The sequence below is a fragment of the Microcaecilia unicolor genome, chromosome 7 (assembly GCF_901765095.1).
Source record: "Microcaecilia unicolor chromosome 7, aMicUni1.1, whole genome shotgun sequence".
NCBI classification, from domain to species: Eukaryota; Metazoa; Chordata; class Amphibia; order Gymnophiona; family Siphonopidae; genus Microcaecilia; species Microcaecilia unicolor.
This window is the reverse complement of record NC_044037.1, coordinates 114,015,342-114,034,892: the sequence shown is the minus strand read 5'-3', so window position 1 is coordinate 114,034,892 and position 19,551 is coordinate 114,015,342. Positions and strand designations below refer to the sequence as shown.

The window sequence follows — 19,551 nt, the reverse complement described above, 5'->3', positions numbered from 1 at the left end:
CCAAACCTAAGGAGGTAACACTGGACTCATTGTGGGATCTTATGTCCCAAATGGGACAAATGTTTCTTGCTTCTACAACTAAACATTCCCAGCAAATTAATGAGATGGAGCAAAAGATTGAGAAGCAAAAAATAGAGGTTGAAAAAATGATTCCTAGAATGGATACTATGGAACAAACTGTAAAGAAACTGGAAAATATACAATTTTCACTTTTGAAAGAAGTATCCAGTTTAAGAATTAAATCTGAGAATTTAGAAAATTATACTAGGAATCAAAATCTGCGTTTTGTCAATTTTCCTTATAATTCAATGATAAAACCAGGGGACATGTTAAAGAGATACCTCATGGAAAATTTATGTATACCAGAATCAAATCTGCCATCCTTTTCAAGAACTTTCTATCTTCCTCCAAAATTGATGGAACAAAGTGCACAACAGACTCTGGACATTACAGCGTTTCTTGAGACATCAGATACATTACAGGCCACACCAGTGATTTTGGTCGCTACTGTGGCTCTAATTCCTGATAAACAATGGCTCTTCCAGATGTTTTTCAAACATAGGGAGAAGCCATTTTTAGGATTGCGAGTATCCTTGTTTTCTGATTTCTCAAGAGAGACGCAAAAGAAAAGGAAACAATTTCTCATGATGAAGCTGGCGGTAATTCAATCTGGGGGTACTTTCTTTTTGAGGTACCCCTGTAAATGTGTTATAAGGTTTGATAATGTTAAATATACCTTTACTGATCCGTCTCAGCTTTCCAAACTAATCGCCTCTAAACAACTGGAGCAACATAATATTTATTACTATAATCCTTCGCTTATAGCTATTTTCCTTTTTATTTCCTTATGTCTCCTCTAATTCCTAAGTCTTGGAATCCTTGTTGAGGACTTGAGTGATTTCTGTGATAACTTGTGCTGTTATAATCTATGTTACTGGTTAACTATATGTTCATATCACTATCTTTCAAGATGTTATGCTTGAAAAATTATTGTAAATTATATAAAAATAAATAAAAAAGCAAAAAACAAACACCGTCAGGAACACTTTTACAGCAGCAACATATCTACAGTGGTGGAAATAAGTATTTGATCCCTTGCTGATTTTGTAAGTTTGCCCACTGACAAAGACATGAGCAGCCCATAATTGAAGGGTAGGTTATTGGTAACAGTGAGAGATAGCACATCACAAATTAAATCCGGAAAATCACATTGTGGAAAGTATATGAATTTATTTGCATTCTGCAGAGGGAAATAAGTATTTAATCCCTCTGGCAAACAAGACCTAATACTTGGTGGCAAAACCCTTGTTGGCAAGCACAGCGGTCAGACGTCTTCTGTAGTTGATGATGAGGTTTGCACACATGTCAGGAGGAATTTTGGTCCACTCCTCTTTGCAGATCATCTCTAAATCATTAAGAGTTCTGGGCTGTCGCTTGGCAACTCGCAGCTTCAGCTCCCTCCATAAGTTTTCAATGGGATTAAGGTCTGGTGACTGGCTAGGCCACTCCACGACCCTAATGTGCTTCTTCCTGAGCCACTCCTTTGTTGCCTTGGCTGTATGTTTTGGGTCATTGTCGTGCTGGAAGACCCAGCCACGACCCATTTTTAAGGCCCTGGCGGAGGGAAGGAGGTTGTCACTCAGAATTGTACGGTACATGGCCCCATCCATTCTCCCATTGATGCGGTGAAGTAGTCCTGTGCCCTTAGCAGAGAAACACCCCCAAAACATAACATTTCCACCTCCATGCTTGACAGTGGGGACGGTGTTCTTTGGGTCATAGGCAGCATTTCTCTTCCTCCAAACACGGCGAGTTGAGTTCATGCCAAAGAGCTCAATTTTTGTCTCATCTGACCACAGCACCTTCTCCCAATCATTCTCGGCATCATCCAGGTGTTCACTGGCAAACTTCAGACGGGCCGTCACATGTGCCTTCCGGAGCAGGGGGACCTTGCGGGCACTGCAGGATTGCAATCCGTTATGTCGTAATGTGTTACCAATGGTTTTCGTGGTGACAGTGGTCCCAGCTGCCTTGAGATCATTGACAAGTTCCCCCCCTTGTAGTTGTAGGCTGATTTCTAACCTTCCTCATGATCAAGGATACCCCACGAGATGAGATTTTGCATGGAGCCCCAGATCTTTGTCGATTGACAGTCATTTTGTACTTCTTCCATTTTCTTACTATGGCACCAACAGTTGTCTCCTTCTCGCCCAGCGTCTTACTGATGGTTTTGTAGCCCATTCCAGCCTTGTGCAGGTGTATGATCTTGTCCCTGACATCCTTAGACAGCTCCTTGCTCTTGGCCATTTTGTAGAGGTTAGAGTCTGACTGATTCACTGAGTCTGTGGACAGGTGTCTTTCATACAGGTGACCATTGCCGACAGCTGTCTGTCATGCAGGTAACGAGTTGATTTGGAGCATCTACCTGGTCTGTAGGGGCCAGATCTCTTACTGGTTGGTGGGGGATCAAATACTTATTTCCCTCTGCAGAATGCAAATAAATTCATATACTTTCCACAATGTGATTTTCCGGATTTAATTTGTGATGTACTATCTCTCACTGTTACCAATAACCTACCCTTCAATTATGGGCTGCTCATGTCTTTGTCAGTGGGCAAACTTACAAAATCAGCAAGGGATCAAATACTTATTTCCACCACTGTATATGTAGCCACCCTACATGGGGTGACTTTCTAACTCTGGGATCTATGCGCCCACATACATAAATGCCTGATCTCTGCAACACAACAAAACTAAAGTACGTAATGGACATAACGCAACTCTCCTTTCTCCCCTGCCCTCCGCTCCATCCATTCAACCACCCATGTCCAGCAACTCTTCATTCTCCCCTACCCTCTCCTACATCCATCCATATCTAGCAAATTTCCTCTCTCCCCTGCCCCCTCCATCCATGTCCAGCAATTATCCTCTCTCCCCTGCCCTCCCCTCCATGTCCAGTGATTTCTCTTCTCTCCCCCTGCCCTCACCTCCATCCATGTGCATCTCCTTCCTGTCTTCCCTCCCCTCCATCCATGTCCAGCAACTCTCCTCTCTCCCCTGCCCTCTGCTCTATCCATCCATCCATGTCCAGCAACTCTTCATTCTCCCCTGCCCTTTCCTACATCCATCCATATCTAGCAAATTTCCTCTCTCCCCTGCCCCCTCCATCCATGTCCAGCAATTATCCTCTCTCCCCTGCCCTCCCCTCCTCTCCATGTCCAGCGATTTCTCTTCTCTCCCCCTTCCCTCACCTCCCATCGATTCTCCTCTGCCCTCCTCCCTATGTCCAACAATTATCCTTTGACCCCCACCGTCCTCCCCCATCCATGTTCAGTGACTTCCCCAGCTCCCCTTTTTCAGTACCCCCTGTGCGTTTAAACCTTTTATTTTCAGCAGCAACGACAGTGAAGAAAACAGAACAGCAAGCGGGCTTGCCTCCAGCCTTTTCCTTCCCTCACAGACAGTGTCCCGCCCTCGCGGAAACAGGAAATGGCATTTTTGCTGTCATATTGCACTATAGGAGTTTTTTTCTGGCCAATGATGAAGCAGCCCTGCTCCAAGTGTTTCTAACACGTGAGCTTCTTGAGGCTTTTTTCTCCTGCACAGACAATGACTTGTTGTCTGTCGTCAGTCAGCAGATGAGCTCCCACTAATTTGTGTATGTTTATATTGTTGCCATTTATATCCATAATGTCACTGAAGAATGTTTTGAAACCACAACCTAGTGTTGTCACATTTCTTGGTTTGTATTTAACCAGAGCGTATTTCAGAATACATGATCAGACTCCTGACACAGGCCCTATAGCCAAAATGTGGTCGAGTAGAGTCAACAGATGATTTTTTAATAAAGACTCCTTTGTTCTTTTTGTTGCCTCCACTGTGGTGTTTCCTTGGGGCAGGTGCATGCCAAGGACTTACATGCTAAGCTTTCAGAATATTGTCATTTGCGTGCATTTACACCTGTTGTAGAGCTAGCATAACTGTCGGTCCAGAGGGTGGCTACAAAATTAGTAAGCGATCTCTGTCGTAAAACATATAGGGACAGGTTTATAAACCTCAACATATATACACTGAAAGAGAGGCGGGAGAGAGGGGATATGATAATGTTTAAATATCTTAGCGGTATTAATGTACAGGAGTTGAGCCTTTTTCAAATGAAAGAAGACTCTGGAATGAGAAGGCATAGGATGAAGTTAAGAAGAAATAGGCTTAGGAAGAATCTAAGAAAATACTCTTTCACGGAAAGAGTAGTTTATGCGTGGAATGGCCTCCCAGTGGAGGTGGTGGAGACAAGGACTGTGTCAGAATTTAAGAAAGCATGGAACAGGCACGTGGGATCTCTTAGGAAAAGGAGGAGTTATCAGGGCTGCCAAGAGGGGAGGCAGGGAGGGGCAAAATTCCTCAGGCCCACGTCTCCAAGGAGGGCCCGGCGCCAGGGTCTCTCTCTCTCCTGCTCTTGATGGGACCCAGGTGATCACGTCCCGAAAGGAGCAGGAGAGAAAAAACTCTGGCACCTGGCCCCGCTTGGAGGCTGGGGAGGACCCGGAGAAGACACAGCAGGACTTCTGGTTTGGCTGGCAGGGGTCACCCTGAGGCCTCGCCAGCAGAAGTGGTTTCCTCCAGCACTGCTCTTTTTTCTGCCACATTGCCTGCCAAAGCAACTGCTTTTCCCCTCAGGCCGCGCATGCTCAGTTTTGAAACCAAGCATGCGCAATGTGAGAGAAAAAGCAGCCACAGGGGCAGGCAATGTGGCAGAGGAAAGAGCAGTGCTGGAGGAAGACGTCTTCTGTTAGAGGGGCCTCGGGATTCCCGCCAGCCAAGGTATTTGCAGTTCCAGGTGGCGGCAGTGGCTGTGATCCTGGCGGGGGGGGGGGGGGGGGGGCAGTGGCTCTGCCCTGGATTCGGCTCAGTCTCTCAGCAGCCCTGGGAGTTATTAGTTACTGAGGATGGGCAGATTGGATGGGCCATTTGGCCCTTATCTGCAGTCATGTTTCTATGTTTCTAAGTTATATGCGTAACTGCAGACTTACATTACTGTTCTACAATGGAAATAAAGTGCTTAATTGCCATGATAGAATTTGTGCTTAGTGCACACACTTTAGGTACCTAACTTTAAGTGTCTTGAGCAGAATTACCCCCTATGTTACCTTTGCCACAGTTCAGCCTGAAAAAAGTTGGATGTGAATAATGTTGTGGTTCCTAAACGTTGGACAGGAAACACTATAGGATGGGCAGGTAACACTGTGTACAGAAGCCATATCTCAGCTGAGAGAATCCAGCCTTCTAAGCTCCATCTGTAGCAGGACTCTATCATGCCCTCTCTGCTGGTCCCCTGTTGCTGTCTGGGTTCCTTTCAGTTTTCCTTGTTACTGTACACAACATGTTCTTGGCTGTGCTTGCTTATTACAACTTCATCCTGGACTGGAGTTGGTGGGGGCTCAGTAGGAAGCAGAATGACCCGAATCAGGCTAAGAGAGGCACAGGCGGATCAGATTGCAAGGAGGGGGTCCAGGGTTATATAAAGACAGTCTCCCTGTTTCTTCATTGCCAGAGCACAGACACCGAGCCAGAGGCAGAAACAACAGCAAAATGCAGGTAAATCAGCGACATCTTATGGTTACTTCATCCCTTGGTGTTTTTTCTGAAAATAAAGAATTGCATTTGCCTGTTTTTGTTTAATTAGGTTGTTTACTAGTGGGTCTCAGGGCAATAGGGTAGAAAGTAAAGTACATAAAATGTATTAAAACAGTCAAATGTTTGCTTTGTATCACTTATGTGAATTGCAAATCAAAACATTTGCAACATGTTTAGTTACTAGCTCTGCAGATTTGATACTACCAAGGGTAAACACTTTCTGCAAGTGTGGTAGGATTTTGGTTTAAGATATTGGCTGATACAGAAAAGGGACTTTTCTCTCGATTTATCAGCTGATCAGTAAATATTCAGAGAAGAAAGGTTTTGAAGGTGAGAGTGGGGAGCCCAAAATAGCAAATTGTGATGTATGGATTTGGGAATATAATGGACAATTCTATGGATTCTTCTGTATATTAAAAACAGACGTAAGAGCAATGAGATACGTTCTAATAGCTGCTATCATTTCCTTGGGGTTATATCTGTGTATTATTTAATTTGTATAGTACTCTACATTTCTTGAAAGTTTTTCTACCCATTCAGAGAGTTGCTAATTAATCCAGATGCCAGGATATTAGTAAACTATAACTGTTTCAAGATGGGGACACATTCTGAGTTCTATTGCCACCCTTTGACAGTTCAAAGGTATATAGGTGCCTTCCAAAGAACATTGTTTCTTCTCTATCTTAACAAAATAAAGCAGTGAAATCTTCTAGCATTTATCTGTTTTAGTACTTTATTAAATTCAGTTTGCAATTTAGCCATTAACTCAGGTAGTATTTTTTCCTGAGCAGTATATCTTCTGCACACCAGAAGTACCTTTATTCTTCTTAAAGGACCCCCATAGTTACGCATCCAGGATCCTGTTTATTTTGAGTAAGGTGTGCAAGGCACTGTAGGAGAATCTTCAGCCTTGCCCCTGCCTCAGTTACCTTTCAGGCCTCTAGCCCCTGCCCCAACTCAATCAAGATCATCCCAACACCAACCCTTCCAGAACAGCAGTGTAAACAGGCTGGCTGAGTATAGACATAACTATAAAGAGACAACTTATCCATTTAAAATTATCTGTTTGGTGCTTAGCTGAATTTTACCTTCCACATTTCTAAATATTTAAACTTCTCTGGAACACAGATATTGCTTCCTCTAGCAGTTCCCCAGCAAATCGAGTCCTTTCCAACAGGGCTGAGGCTTTGGTTTGGAAATTTCCACATAGTCTCTTGCTAGGGAAAAGCCTATCAGTAAACTTCAGCTGTCCCAACGGCCCTCTGCCCAGCATCAAATACAACAGGTATGATTACTCCACAATAGCAAATGGCTCTCTCTCCATTCTAGTTAGGCTTAAACCTGCTGTGGTGCCAGGATTGGTTACAAGCTACACACTGTTGGAAATGTCTAACAAAGAACAGAAATAATTGTCCACCTCTTTTATAGCCAAGCTGGCTTTAACCTACTGTGGCTCAAAGCTTTTCCAGCAGCCTGCATCTTGTAAGAATGTCCAAAGGACAATTGTCCTTCTCTTTTACAAACAGCTATTGTTGCTTAGTCCTCTTCCTCAGTGGCCTGGACTCCCTTTCCTTAGGAACAGTTCCTCCCCCCCCCCCCCCCCCCCATACAACAATTATTTAACTTTCTCCCCAGCACTTTTCTTTATAGGAGCACCCAGTCACCCACCTGCCCCTGGCAGGGTGCTACCTGGCCTGATTCTCTTTTCATGGCCTGCTGGACTGGCTGTCAGGAAGCTGACTCACTTATCACCCATTCTGGAATCGTGAGTCTCCTTTTATGTTCCTTCAATCAGGCTTTGGGGATCCTGCACTTTGAGTCCCCTCATCCAGAGCCCCATTGCCTCCTGGGAATTGAAGTTTTCTATGTAGCTCTCTACATCCCAGCATATCTGATCCATTCCCTTGTTCTGAGGGATTGAATCCTGCTGTCCTGTCAGATGGAATATAAATTACATCACAATATATAAACATATACAAATTGAGGGCAATTTCCAAAAGTCATTTACCCAAGTTAAATGGACTATTTAGGGAAAGGGAAACAGGACTTGATATACCACCTTTCTGAGGTTTTTGCAACTACATTCAGGTACTTGTTTTGTACCAGGGGCAATGGAGGATTAAGTGACTTGCCCAGAGTCACAAGGAGCTGCAGTGGGAATTGAACTCAGTTCCCCAGGATCAAAGTCCACTGCACTAACCACTATGCTACTATTACCAACCTTCCCATACAGCTAAAGATACCTACTGATGGCTCTGGATTTGTGCAGATGTGAAGACCAAGTGTTGTGCTTTGACTGAAGCTGCTCTTTACTGGCCCCTGGAAACTATTACCCTAGGCAATCACCTCGTCTACATGATGCTTATGCTCGCCCTGTTGTTGTTTTCTAATTGATGGGTATGATGTAACCCAGGATGCTATGTTATCCATTAAACCTACTAACATTAATTTATTCAAGTGTATCTCAAGTTTTATAGTGTCAAAAGCCCTAGCTAGATCTAAAAGCATGGCACAAGCTGTGAATCTTTTGTTTATGATGGCAATGTGTATGACGCACTTTTACTAATTCCACTTTGACAACAGCAAGGAGATAGTACATATTCTTTATGATATGGTTACTGGCACAGTGAAGGAGTAGCCTAATTGTTAGTGCAATAGGCTGAGAATCTGGGGAACTGGATTCAGTTCTCAGTGCTGCTCCCTGTGACCTTGGGCAAGTCATTTAACCCTCCATTGCTCCAGGTACAAAATAGATTGGGATAGCACTAGGAACAGAGAAAGTACCTATATACAATTTTTGATCGCACTACAGAAAGGTGGTATATCAAATGCATTACCCTAATGCATTACCCTAATGGTCCTCAAAAGGAGGGAGGATGGGTGTATTTGCTGTAATCAATTAAATTTTGTAGAATCACTAACAGGAATTTTCAAAAGCATGTTTTCCCCCTTGCAGCCTTTACCTTATATCACTATTACAAAGTACAAATTGTTGGAATGTAATTGTATTTTACATGCATTGCCTGTCACCTATTATTTCTCTGTGATTACTCTGTGACCTCTGATGTGAATTACTTAGAGAGGTCACACACCTATGCAACTTCCTGTGGGGGATAGATGCAGCACATGCAGCACATGGAGCACATGGAGCTCATGATCTCTCCTAACCTGAGAGGATCTATGGTGGTGTGAGCATCCATTACCATCTAAGCACATGGAAGGAGCTGATAAGACAAATGTATAGTAATATGTATATATAAGCCTGTCTGATTATAATCTAACTACAAACTGTGAGTAACAGATGTTTTGTTACTTCAACTTTAAAGTGACTCAGCAGTGAATTATTCTGGGGTGAATGAGAGAGAGATGAAGAAAGAAATTAACATTTCTAAAGCTGAAGCTGTGTGTACTAAAATCTGCTAATTATTTACTACAAATAATCCAACAAAAGGGTTATGGGCCCAGGGTCCAGGAATTGAAAAAGAAGAGAAATATTACCAGGCAGAAAAAAAGGCCACATTTTTCTCTTAAGTTTTAAAGGAAAGATTCAGTCTGTCTCTCTCTCTCCCCCCACACAGCAGACAGAAGGCTAAGAAAATGGCTGAGGGAAGAAATTCACCATTGTTCTATTCTCTCAAGGTGCCTAGATTAACTGAGTTTAATTATCAGCAGTGGGAATTAAGATTCATATGTTTCCTTCGAGCAAAAAGATTAGATATATGCTTAGACCAAGACAGAACAGCTGAAAATATGGCTGAATGGGACAATGCAAACTATTATGTGAAGTGCATGCTTTTGGAAGCTCTCTCAGAGAAACAAGCCATATTAGTGGAGGGAAAAGATACACCAAAGGACATTTTATATAAACTGAGAACTATGTATGCAACTACATATGCAAAGCAGCAACCAATTTGGTTGGCAGAGTTGAATGAAACCAAATTAAGGGATAAAAGTAAATGTAATGATCACATTATGCATCTTATGTCTTCATTTCAAAAGCTAGAACTTTCTGGAATTCCCATGTGTGATGCATTGAAAAGAGCATTTCTTTTTACCTCACTATCAAAGAAGTTTGATGTTTTTAGGTCTGTAAATGAGGCCATTGAAGGGCAATCTTTTGAACAGGCAACATCAAAACTAAGGCAGGAATGCATAATAAATGATTCTGAGGAGATGTGTTCTCAAAGCAAGTCAGAGAGAAATGAAACAAATTTATTGGCAAAGAACAGAGGAAGGCGGAGCTATGGGAAACTCCACCCAAGGGCAAGCTGATTTGCTACTCATGTGGAAAGGAGGGACATGTATCTAAATGGTGTAAGGAAACACAAAACACTCCCTCTAGCTCACCTAAGCCAATGGAACTAAAGAATTTTCAAACCAGGAAATGTATGAAGGACAAAGATAAACACAAGGGCTTTCTAATGGCAGAAAAATCTTTGACTATGGTAAATAATAATTCAAATGAAAGTACTTGGATTTTGGATTCAGGGAGCACATGCCATTTAACCAATTGTAAAGATTTCTTTCAGGAAATGTGTCCAGAGGAAGGTATTCTTAAAACTGCAAACGCAGGGACTGCTAAGATCCAAGCAAAAGGTATTGGATTCTTAAAATGCAAAGTGTCTAATGAAGTTAAAGAAATTCCTGTAAGTGATGTCTTGTATATTCCCCAAGCAGTTTGCAATATGCTTAGTGTATCTACATTAGATAAGAAGGGATTTGTGATTCATTTTGAAAACAGTAAGTGCACAATCTCTAAAAATGATGAAGTGTATGCTGAAGCTTTTATGCATAATGATGTTTATAAGCTGAACATTTCAGGTGAAGCCTCACATCTGGCGCAAGTAAGGAAGAATGATGGAAAATGTAGTCTGGAAATCTGGCACCGCCGCCTGGGACATCGTGATTTTAAGGTGATCCAGGATCTTCACAGTAAGCAACTGGCCACTGGCATTCAGATAAGTGCAGATGCTGGTAAAATGGAGAAATGCATAGATTGTGTTACTCAAAAAGGTGTGAGACCCTCATTTCCTGCATACACAGGAAATAGGAGTAATAAAGTGCTGGACTTAATACACAGTGACTTATGTGGACCGTTTAATATCCCATCATTGGGAAATAACAGATTTGTGCTAATATTCTTGGATGATTTCTCTAGATACTGTGTGGCCTATTTGCTGAAAGAGAAAAGTCAAGTCACAGACATGCTGAAGAAATACGTAGCCATGGTGAGCAATAAATTTGAAAGAAAACCAAAGGTTCTTCAGACCGACAATGGTGGTGAGTTCACTTCACAAAGCATGCGCACATTTCTAGAACAAGAAGGCATTCAGCATATCACAACAGTAGCTTATACACCAGAGCAAAATTCTGTTGCAGAGAGAAAATTTAGGTCACTTGTGGAAATGACCAGATGTATGCTGTCAGATAGCAATCTCCCTAAAAGACTATGGGGGGAAGCCATTCTCACAGCAGTGTACCTACAAAACAGAATGCCAACTAAAGGCGCTGAGCGCACACCACATGAGACATGGCATGGTAGGAAGCCAAACCTGTCACACATAAGAACATTTGGAAGTACAGCATATGCTCATGTACCAAAGCAAAGAAGGCATAAGCTGGATTCCACAACAGAAAGGGGCATTTTAGTTGGCTATGCTCCAGGACACAAAGGATATAGAATTTTGAATCTGAAAACTGGCATTGTTGGCATAAGACATGTTACATATTTTGATGAAAACAAAAGGGTTGATAAAGGCTGGATTATCCCAGATGAGCCTTATCATCCAGAATATGAAACTAGAACCATAATAGACATGCCAGTGTATATAAATGCCATACCAAGGCAGATGTCTGAAAGCAACTCACCTGTATCTAACGAGGAACAGGCAGAGGAAGCAGACACAGAAAGGATCATTGAAGAAGACAGTACAGTTGGAGAAGGGGAATCAATTGGAGAAGTACTCTCAGATTTAGAGGATGCGGAAAGGTCAGACCAACCTGTAGTCAGACGCTCATCCAGGGAAAACAAAGGTGTTCCACCCCCAAGACTGTCTTACCTAACAAAGTCAGCAGAAGCTCAAGAGCCCTTAACATGGGATGAGATTGAGAAAATGCCAGCAGAAGAAGCTGCTGAATGGCATAAAGCTGCACAAGAAGAAATTGATGCATTGGATAAAAATAATACTTGGATTCTTACAAAATTACCTCCTGGCAAGAAAGCTATAGGATGCAAATGGGTATTCAAGTTAAAAAGGAATGCACAAGGAAAAGTGGAAAGGTATAAAGCCAGATTAGTGGCAAAGGGATATCTTCAAAAATATGGAGAAGATTTTGATGAAGTGTTTGCACCTGTAGTGAAACACACGACAATAAGAACACTTCTGAGCATTGCAGTCTCAAAAGGCATGCAAGTCAAACACATTGATGTGAAAACAGCGTTTCTTCATGGAGAAATAACTGAAGACTTGTACATGGAACAACCAACAGGTTTCATAAATACAAAACAAAGACAGCTAGTGTGTAAATTAAACAAAGGTCTTTATGGATTAAAGCAAAGTGCAAAATGTTGGAATGATAAATTGCATGAAATATTGACAAATTTAGGATTTAAGCAAGGTGAAGCAGATAAATGTTTGTACACTAGGTGCAGAAATGGACAATATGCATACATTTTAGCTTTTGTTGATGATCTGCTCATTGCAAGCAAAAGTGAGCAAGAGTACAAGGACATTGTAAAGTGTTTAAACCTCAATGTTGAGATAAAAGAACTGGGTAATGTGTCATACTATCTTGGTATAGAAATTGAGAAACAAAATGATGGTTCTTATCTTCTAAGCCAGAAGCAGAAAATAAATGAGCTTATTGAAAGTTTAGGTATGCAAGATGCCCAAGTTGTAAGCACTCCCATGATCACTGATTTTCTGAAGGATGAAACAGTAAGAGAACCTTTACCAGATAACATCCAATATAGATCAGCCATAGGTAAGCTTTTATATCTAGCTACCACATACAGGGCTGATATAGCAAATGCAGTAGGAATTTTGAGCAGAAGGGTCAGCTCACCTACCAAATCAGATTGGACTGCAGTTAAAAGGATGGTAAGGTATTTAAAGGGTACCATTGATTGTAAATTAAAGATTTCAGCCAATAGTAATCCAAAACTAATATGTTACTGTGATTCAGATTGGGCAGGGGATCATTCTGATTATAAATCCACAAGTGGATATGTGTTTATGTATGGAAATGTACAAATTTCATGGGCCAGTCATAAACAAAGTATTGTGAGTCTGTCTTCTACAGAAGCTGAATACGTGGCCGTATCGGAAGCGTGCAGAGAACTGATGTGGATTGAAAAACTTTTGCTGGATTTCGGAATAGCTGAACAGAGACCAATCCAGATAATGGAAGATAATCAGAGCTGCATCCGACTGTCACAGAATGACAAGGTTCAGTCACGCACCAAGCACATCGCAACGAAATACCACAACGTGCGAGAGTTGGTGAAAGAAGGGGTCATCAGTCTACACTATTGTCACACCAGTGAGATGACAGCTGACATCATGACCAAACCGTTACCCAGAGAACATTTTGTGAATCTGCGTATAAAGCTTGGACTTTGTATGAATAAATAATTGCATGACAGTTATGCATGAGAAGGGGTTTGTTGGAATGTAATTGTATTTTACATGCATTGCCTGTCACCTATTATTTCTCTGTGATTACTCTGTGACCTCTGATGTGAATTACTTAGAGAGGTCACACACCTATGCAACTTCCTGTGGGGGATAGATGCAGCACATGCAGCACATGGAGCACATGGAGCTCATGATCTCTCCTAACCTGAGAGGATCTATGGTGGTGTGAGCATCCATTACCATCTAAGCACATGGAAGGAGCTGATAAGACAAATGTATAGTAATATGTATATATAAGCCTGTCTGATTATAATCTAACTACAAACTGTGAGTAAACAGATGTTTTGTTACTTCAACTTTAAAGTGACTCAGCAGTGAATTATTCTGGGGTGAATGAGAGAGAGATGAAGAAAGAAATTAACATTTCTAAAGCTGAAGCTGTGTGTACTAAAATCTGCTAATTATTTACTACAAATAATCCAACACAAATCAGTGGCATTTTGCATATTTCAAGACAATATATAATGATAGTAGCTTTTGCATACATATTTCTCCTGACTTTTTAAGCACACTGGGAATTGGAATGTGGATGTGGATTATTAAAAGTGATTTATGTTTTAATATGGCGGAAGGGGTTTCATTTATTTCTAGTGCAAATCCCTGTGTGGTTTTCTTTTACCTCATGGAAACAGGAAGAAGAGGGTGGGGGTCCACATCTTCCACAGAAACGCAAGCAAAGCAGACAAAGGGTGGAAGTAAAACCAAATCCAAATGACCAGCCCAAACAGGAGAGTAAGAGCTTCAAAACAAGTTTATTAGGACCCAACACGGTCCATTTTTCGGCAATAAGCCTTCTTCAGGGGTCTAAGAACATAAAATTTAATATAAGAATACAAAAATTAATTCATAAAATCATAAAATTCTTATATTAAATTTTATGTTCTTAGACCCCTGAAGAAGGCTTGTTGCCGAAACATGGACTATATTGGGTCCTAATAAACTTATTTTGAAGCTCTTACTCTCCTGTTTGGGCTGGTCATTTGGATTTGGTTTTACTTCCACCCTTTGTCTGCTTTTCTTTTACCTCAACCTTTGAACTGCAGTCTAGGACAGGAAATTATCCCTAAAAATTCTCTAGGCCATTGTATGACAGGCTTTTACATAAAATCCATCTATTTAATATTTTAAAGGTATAATTGCTAACCTGAGTTTTGTGCATTCTCAGATCTCCATTGTCCATTTCTTCTGGCTCCTCCTCATCTTGATAACTGTGGACATAGCAACCTTGCAGGCACCTAAGGCACATCAGAAAGGTAACACTTTATCCCTTTCAATTTAGGGGTTGATAGTCAAATTTTGTACCTCTCATCAAACATGTATTTTCCCTTCCTGTTGCCACCAGGGCTGTCAACAACACTGGTGCAGACAGTACAATATACCAGGACCCCTGACTAAAAGGGGCCCTGTTGCAGCACATCCACACACATCCTCAGACCTGCTGCATTGCTACTGTGGCAGTCGTAAAGCTGATCTCACTACCACCAAAGACAATACCACATAACAGTAGAGACATCTTCACACCTCCCTCATTTCTGGGGGGGGGGGGGGGGCTAATATCTTAAGGGGGCCTGGTGAAAAGAAGAACCTTAAGCACCATAGACACAGTTAGAAACTCACCAACCATGTTTCCAGCTTCTCTAGGTTCCCTGTATTTTCTGCCAGCACTGCAGGCAGTACAAACTAAGTGATAAGTTTCAAGTTTATTAAGTTTCTTATAAGTTTACTATCCCACCCTTTGGACAGCCTTTGGGATGGCTTACAATCTAAATTATGATCAAAAGGAGACAAAGTAATGAAAGAAGAAAGTCAGACACATCTATTAGGGCAAGGGGAGAGCTATAATAATAAATAGGACAGAAAGGGGAGGAAAGAATGAGAGGGAGAGCTACAAGTATCTTCCAAAGTTCCTTCTGGACCATTTACTGCCGATAGACACTCGTCTATATATATGGAACAAACTCCCTGAGCCCATACGCCAGGCCCCCTCCCTGCCCATCTTCAAATCCTTGTTCAAAGCCCACCTCTTCAATGTCACCTTCGGCACCTAACCACTACACCTCTACTCAGGAAATCTAGACTGCCCCAACTTGACATTTCGTCCTTTAGATTGCAAGCTCCTTTGAGCAGGGACTGTCCTTCTTTGTTCATTTGTACAGCGCTGCGTAACCCTAGTAGCGCTCTAGAAATGTTAAGTAGTAGTAGTACTATATGCATCTTTGAAAAGGTACGTTTTGGGGTCAATTTTTAAATTGATTCAATGATGTCTGAAGACAAATAGAAGCTGGGAGTGAATTCCAAATATATGGCCCTTGCACAGTAAATATGACATCTTTAGTGTGATCATGGGTTATTTCTCAATGACATGGCACCACTAATTGATTTTGTTGTGCTGAATGAAGTGTGCATGCAGGGCTATAAGGAATAAGATGGCAGAAGAGATGAAGAGGTTCAGCCTGTAGTATTTTGAAGACAAGTAATGCAAGTTTGTAGGTGATATGATGATTAATAGGGAACCAATGAGCTTCTTTGAGATATGGGGTAACATTGTCATATTTATGTGAATTAGTGAGGAGACAAATAGTAGGGTTCTGAATAATCTGTAAGCGGCATATATCTTTGACTCAAAGACCTTTATACAATGAATTACAATAGTCTAAATGCAAAATAACCAAGCAGTGAACTCATATATTAAGCGCATTTGGCAAAAGTAAAGAGCGAACTGAGCATATAAGTCGTAATTTGTAGAAAGAGCATTTGACAACCTGAGAAATCTGTGGAATAAACGAAAGGTTTGAGTCAACAAGTATCCAGAGAATTCAGACAGTCTCAATTTGGTGGACTAATGTATTAGTAAGAGAAATTATAGGTAAAAGAGAGCTCATTCTATGTTGGAAGAATACTACTTTTGACTTTGTAGGATTTAGAACCAGTTTGTTATCCTTGAGCCAACCTGAAAGCTAGGATTTTGATTAACTGTAGCAATTTCAAGGGATGTGCACGTATCTAACAGGATAAGTACTTGGATGTCATCAACATAAACGTATGCAGTAAGCCTAGCAATTGTACTAAGGCTAACAGAGGAGCCAAGAATATGTTGAAAAGTGTTGGAGACAAGATCGATCCATGTGGAATGAATGCCACAGGCTGGACTGTATGGAGAAGAGAGATGATTATTATCATGAAATACTGCATACTGTTGGTTATCTAGATATGAAAATAAAACAATTTAAAACTGTACCTGAGATGCTGATAGACTGAAGTCAGAGAAAAGGGATGCGATGATCAACAAAATCAAAAGCAGCAGACAGATCTAGGAATAGTAGAAGCACAGATTTGGCTTGATCAAGAAAGCGAGAGGCAGAAGCAATAGCACAGGTGGAAAACCCTACCTACCATCCCTTTTTAGTCTCTTGATTTTTACTGCCAATGCTCAGTGACCACAAGGAGAAAGACTGCTGTACTAATGCCCAGAAGTTAAGAGGATAATTTTATAACTGCACATGCATGAGAAGTGCCTGCATATTTTTCCTTATATAGGTTTTGGTAATTTTTCAAAAGGAAAGTGTATGCAACAGAGGCATAGCCAGGGGGAGCACACTTTTTAAAAATAGGCATCAGTGCAAGGCAGAAGGGTTGAGAGGAGAGGAGAGAGTTAAAATCCGCATAGGCAGTTGGTGACCCAGATTTTTGAGGAGGCTAAAGTGGGACGTAGCTGGGGTGGGGTGGGGTGGACCGGATGTGGCAGTGTTGTTTAAATCCTTAGGGTGGTGACAACCAGTGTTTTTTTTGTGCCGGTACACACCGGTACGGCATACCGGCACCTTTTTTGTGAGGTCCGGCTCACCTGCCCGCTCCCTTCCGTTCGTGCACCCGTGCTCCCCCCGCCCTCCCTCAGCTCCCTGACTTTCCTTGAAATCTTTAATTTACCCGAAGTCGCAGCGAACCGGCAGTAAAAACAGCTGGCAGGCAGGCAGGCTTGCCTCCTCATCGCTTCCCTTCCCTCTCAGTGTGTCCCGCCTTCCTCTGATGTAATTTCCTTTCCGCGAGGGCGGGATACACTGAGAAGGAAGGGAAGCAACAATGAGGCAAGCCTGCCTGCCTGCCAGCTGTTTTTACTGCCGGTTCGCTGCGACTTCAGGTATATTAAAGATTTCAAGGAAAGCTGAGGAAGGGGGGGAGCTGAGGGAGGGTGGTGGGGCTGGGGTTTGAATGAATCGCTGGACATGGAGGGGACGGAGGGCAGCGGAGAGAGGAGAATTGCTGGACATGGAGGGGAAGGCAGGGGAGAAAGGAGAATAGCTGGACATGGATTTGAGGGGAAGGCAGGGAAGAGAGAATTGCTGGACATGGATAGGAGGAGAGGACAGAGGAGAGAGGAAACATGCTGGACATGGATGGGAGGGGAGGGCAGGGAAGAGAGAATTGCTGGACATGAATGGGAGGGGAGGGCAGGGGAGAGGAGAATCGCTGGACATGGATGGCAGGGAGGACAGGAGGCAGAAGAGAATCGCTGGACATGGATGAGAGGGGAGGTCAGGAGAGAGATATGCTGGACATGGATGGCAGGGGAGGACAGGGGGCAGAGGAGAATCTCTGGACATGGATGAGAGGGGAGGGCAGGGGAGAGAGGAGACATGCTGGACATGGATGGGAGGGGAGGGCAGGGGAGAGAGGAGAATCAATGGACATGGAGGGGAGAGGAGAGGAGAATCGCTGGACATGGATGGCAGGAGAGGACAGGGGGCAGAGAAGAATCACTGGACATGGATGGGAGGGGAGGGCAGGGGAGAGAGAATAATAGCTGGACATGGATGGGAGGGCAGGGGAGAGGAGAATCGCTAGACATGGATGGCAGGGGAGGATAGGGGGCAGAGGAGAATCGCTGCACATGGATGAGAGGGGTATACTGGAGCTGAAACAGCTTCCAGAATTTATTTATAATGAAAAAAAATCACGTTATTTTTTTCTCTTATACTAGTATAATATTTTCAATGATGTCTGTTTATATGCGCCATGGCTGGTATAAGGGGTATGGCTAATGTGGGTGTGGCTATAATAGGGGTGGAGTCATATGTGGTGACTTCGCCAATAATGAGTACCGGCACCTTTTTTCCTACAAAAAAAGCACTGGTGACAACTGTGTCAGCAATAAAGGAACAGTTGGAGGCGGCGCTTTTGAACACAGCAGGGAAGGATCCCTTCATTATGTTGCTCTGGTGCAACTGCACCAGCTGTCATTCCCCTCCCCAAACCTCTGTTACTGATGCTAAAATGAACACTGAACATACTCCATGGAATTATGTGCCTAAAAATACTGTATCAGAAATCCTGTGTTTAATGGCAACCGTAAAATGACTTGCCTAACAATGTTTTTTGGTAGATTGCCAAATGATCACCAAGGTTCAGATGTACTTCCTTTTGTTTATTGTTGTATATTTGTATTAGCTGTACCCAGGGGCGTAGCCAGACTTCGGTGGGAGGGGAGTCCAGAGCCCGAGGGGAGGGGGCACATTTTGCCTCTCCCCTGGCGCCGCTGACCCCCCCCCGCCATTGCCGACCCTCCCATTGCTGACCCGCTGCCACCTTTCACAACCTCTCGCCCTCTCGACCCCCCTCCCACCGCAAACCCTCCCCCGCAGCCCCCTACCTTTGCTTTTGCTGGTGGGGGACCCCAATCCCCGCCAGCCGACGTCCTCTTCGTCCTGCAGTCAGTGCAAAAATGTCTTCGTTCTGTTGCATGCTGACGTCCTGCACCAAAAAACAAATATAATAGTAATCCCCCTCTCAATGTGGTTAAGTAATATAAATAAGCTCTTATGCAGCAAAACATTTTTATAGGAGGATAAAGCCTCAACAGACTCCAAATAAACAATACTGCTTCAGGAGTAATGGAGTTCTCACTGTCATCCTAGGCTAAAAAAAAAGCCTCCATTAGGGGTCCTTTTACCAAGCTGCGGTAAAAAGGGCCCTGCACTAGCAGCGGGGGGCCAGGGGCTGTTTTTGCTACATGCTGTGGCCCTTTTTACTGCAGCAGGTAAAAAGGGCTGAAAATAGCCATGGCCATGCGGTAAGATTGCTCTTACCGCATGGCTATACAGGAGGGAGCACTTATCACCACCCATTGAGGTGGCAAAAAAGGCTCCCATGCTAACCCGGTGGTAACTGGGTAGCGCGTGGTGCTGCCCAATTACCGCTGGGTTGCACTGTGCTAAAAATGACA

General features: G+C 42.8%; 1 protein-coding gene across 1 annotated transcript in view; it reads left to right on the top strand.

The window, feature by feature from the left end:
* Positions 1-5,443: 5,443 nt before the first annotated feature.
* Positions 5,444-19,551, top strand: part of LOC115474718 (microfibril-associated glycoprotein 4-like) — a 57,546-nt gene continuing 43,438 nt past the window's right edge. Inside the window, exons 1-2 of the mRNA XM_030210343.1 lie at positions 5,444-5,595; positions 14,497-14,584. Of these exons, the coding sequence (XP_030066203.1) occupies positions 5,590-5,595; positions 14,497-14,584 (94 nt within the window). The 5' untranslated portion in view covers positions 5,444-5,589. The remainder of the gene's footprint in view (positions 5,596-14,496; positions 14,585-19,551) is intronic.